At 40.5% G+C, this 2223-nt stretch overlaps 1 protein-coding gene across 1 annotated transcript in view; it reads left to right on the forward strand.

The window, feature by feature from the left end:
- Nucleotides 1-217: 217 nt before the first annotated feature.
- The window catches only part of LOC103745148 (spermatogenesis-associated protein 16-like), a gene marked incomplete at its 3' end in the record, with an annotated part of 90435 nt that continues 88429 nt past the window's right edge, over nucleotides 218-2223 (forward strand). Inside the window, exon 1 of the mRNA XM_008847049.1 lies at nucleotides 218-826. Coding sequence (XP_008845271.1) covers nucleotides 218-826 — 609 coding nt within the window. The remainder of the gene's footprint in view (nucleotides 827-2223) is intronic.

Below are 2223 nucleotides of genomic sequence, written 5' to 3' on the forward strand. Positions count from 1 at the left end.
TAGATGTGTTTTCAGTGAGTTCTTATCTTGGTGAGTTTTGCAATTGAAATATACATTGACCCAGTAAAACAGTGAGTGCATGACATAAATGTTGTATTTTAAGTGATAAATATGAATGAAGCAATGTTTGAAATGCAATTGGCTATAGACTAAACCACTACTTTCAAAATAACTGTCTTCCATCTTCTGACCCCTGCAGGAGTCCGGAGGTAGACCAATGAATTCAGGAAAGAGTAGGAATTTGGAGAATACAGTCAAGAGAGTCTGTCGTGATCTGCTTGTTCCAAAGATAAACAGAAGCAAGAAAATGTCCACCTTAGCAAATTCACCCAACAGCCTGAAGGTGCCAGCTGACATTAAGAAAAGCAGTGGTGATGAACAAACGAAAATCACCATGGAGAGAGTAAAACTGGCGAAGAGCATCAAAGACAAACAAAGCAATGATTTAGAGAAAGTGGCCCTTAAACGGAAGGTAGGAGATGGAGCAAAGCTAGTCAGAAAGAAAGAGGCAAAAACAATGGAACTGGACAGTCAGATAGTGACCACCATGCCTCTGTCTCACATCCCTTTAAAGAACGTAATGGATGTGGAAATGAAGCTGGTCTACGTTGATGAGGAGGACGTGAGCTATGAGTTTGCACAGCCCTTTACATGCCCTGGGTTTCGGCCAACAGGTCAAGCTGCTGCAATTGTACCCCCTGCATGTGACTTCACTGTCCTGCCCCAGATTGACAAATGGCTTCAGGTAGCCTTAAAGGATGCCAGCACTCGCTACAGGCAAAAGAAATATGCTGTGGCCGCAGGACAGTTCAGAACAGCACTTGAGGTATGATATATTAAAGAAAATGTAGATTGGTGACAGGAAGCTAAGAAAAATGAAGTGTATAGTTATGCTGAGTGGTCACAGTGCAATGAACGGTAGTCATGGGGTGGAAATATTTAATGTTAGAATTATGAAGCTCTAAATGTACATAAAACAAATAAGATGTGCCTGCATGTTAATATACCCATTTCCATTTAACATACTCTTTGTTTGCCAAGCTCAAAGTGAAGGCAACATATATACAAGTGTGGTTGGCTTTGTAACTTAGGTGTATATCTATAAAAGCCAGGAAGTTTTAGTGCAATGGTAGTACGTGAAATAGAGAGTCTCTAGAAATAGGTGTTCCAGTGTCTGTGAATCATGAATAGACCTTTACTTTTCAGCATGGGCCCATACTCTGAACATGATACTTATTACACACAACACCACTTGCTTTGACATGACCTTCACTTCAAATATCCTTCTTCCCATTCCAGTGAACTTCATAACTAGTTATTTTGCCATCTGCAAGCAGGTGCAGTTTAGTACCACCTTGGCATTAAGAAACAGCCCATGGACTGAAATAAACCTATGAATCACTGTTACACAGAGAATAAGTCATGAGAAACAGTACTCAGTCTCATGACTCACTAAGCCTGTGGAGGAATCAAATCATGAGCCTAGAAGTCCCAATGGCCCCCAACAACTAGTAGCTATGTATTTCATTAATTACAAAAACACAGCTCACTGTGTTGTGTCATGCCTGCTGGGCCTAGAGACTCGGGAAGAGGTGTGAAAGTATGACTCCCACTCTCCACTCATCTTGAGGGATTCAGTACAGTAAACATTGATGTAAATAAGGTATCAAGGAACACTTGACCCTCCATGGAGGTCAGACAGAAGTCCAGAGTCCAATGTAAGATGTTGGAGTATAGATTTTAAAAGTAAACTATTATTTCTGTTGTTATCTGCAGGTTAAAATGACTCAATCTGTACTAAATTATTAATGGGAAATAACAAACAACATTTTCCCCTAAATATTTGGAAAGGAATTTAGCACAAAAAAAAGATCCCCAAATAGACATGAAGTGACTAGGTGTCACAAAAACAGATGCATCTATAAATAATTCTGCTTTCGTAAAGGGTCAGGCACACACAGATGAGAAACGTAATGTGCTATGTAAAGCTTAAGAATGTTACTTCTACACGGTGGTATTGTAGTTACTCAGTGCCGGCAAACCTTTGCTACCTACCAGCCTCTGAGAGAGTCCATCTCTACCTTGAGCTGTTTCAGCAGCCAGCCTTACATCCTCTTAAGACAGGATGTTAAAGGTCGACTACAAGTAGACTCCTGAGCGTTTCTCCAAGGACCATCATTGGCTGGCATTTAATCCAGGGCAGAGGGTTGAAGATATATATAT

Source organism: Nannospalax galili, unplaced genomic scaffold, assembly GCF_000622305.1.
Source record: "Nannospalax galili isolate Female #2095 unplaced genomic scaffold, S.galili_v1.0 scaffold863, whole genome shotgun sequence".
Lineage (NCBI taxonomy): Eukaryota > Metazoa > Chordata > Mammalia > Rodentia > Spalacidae > Nannospalax > Nannospalax galili.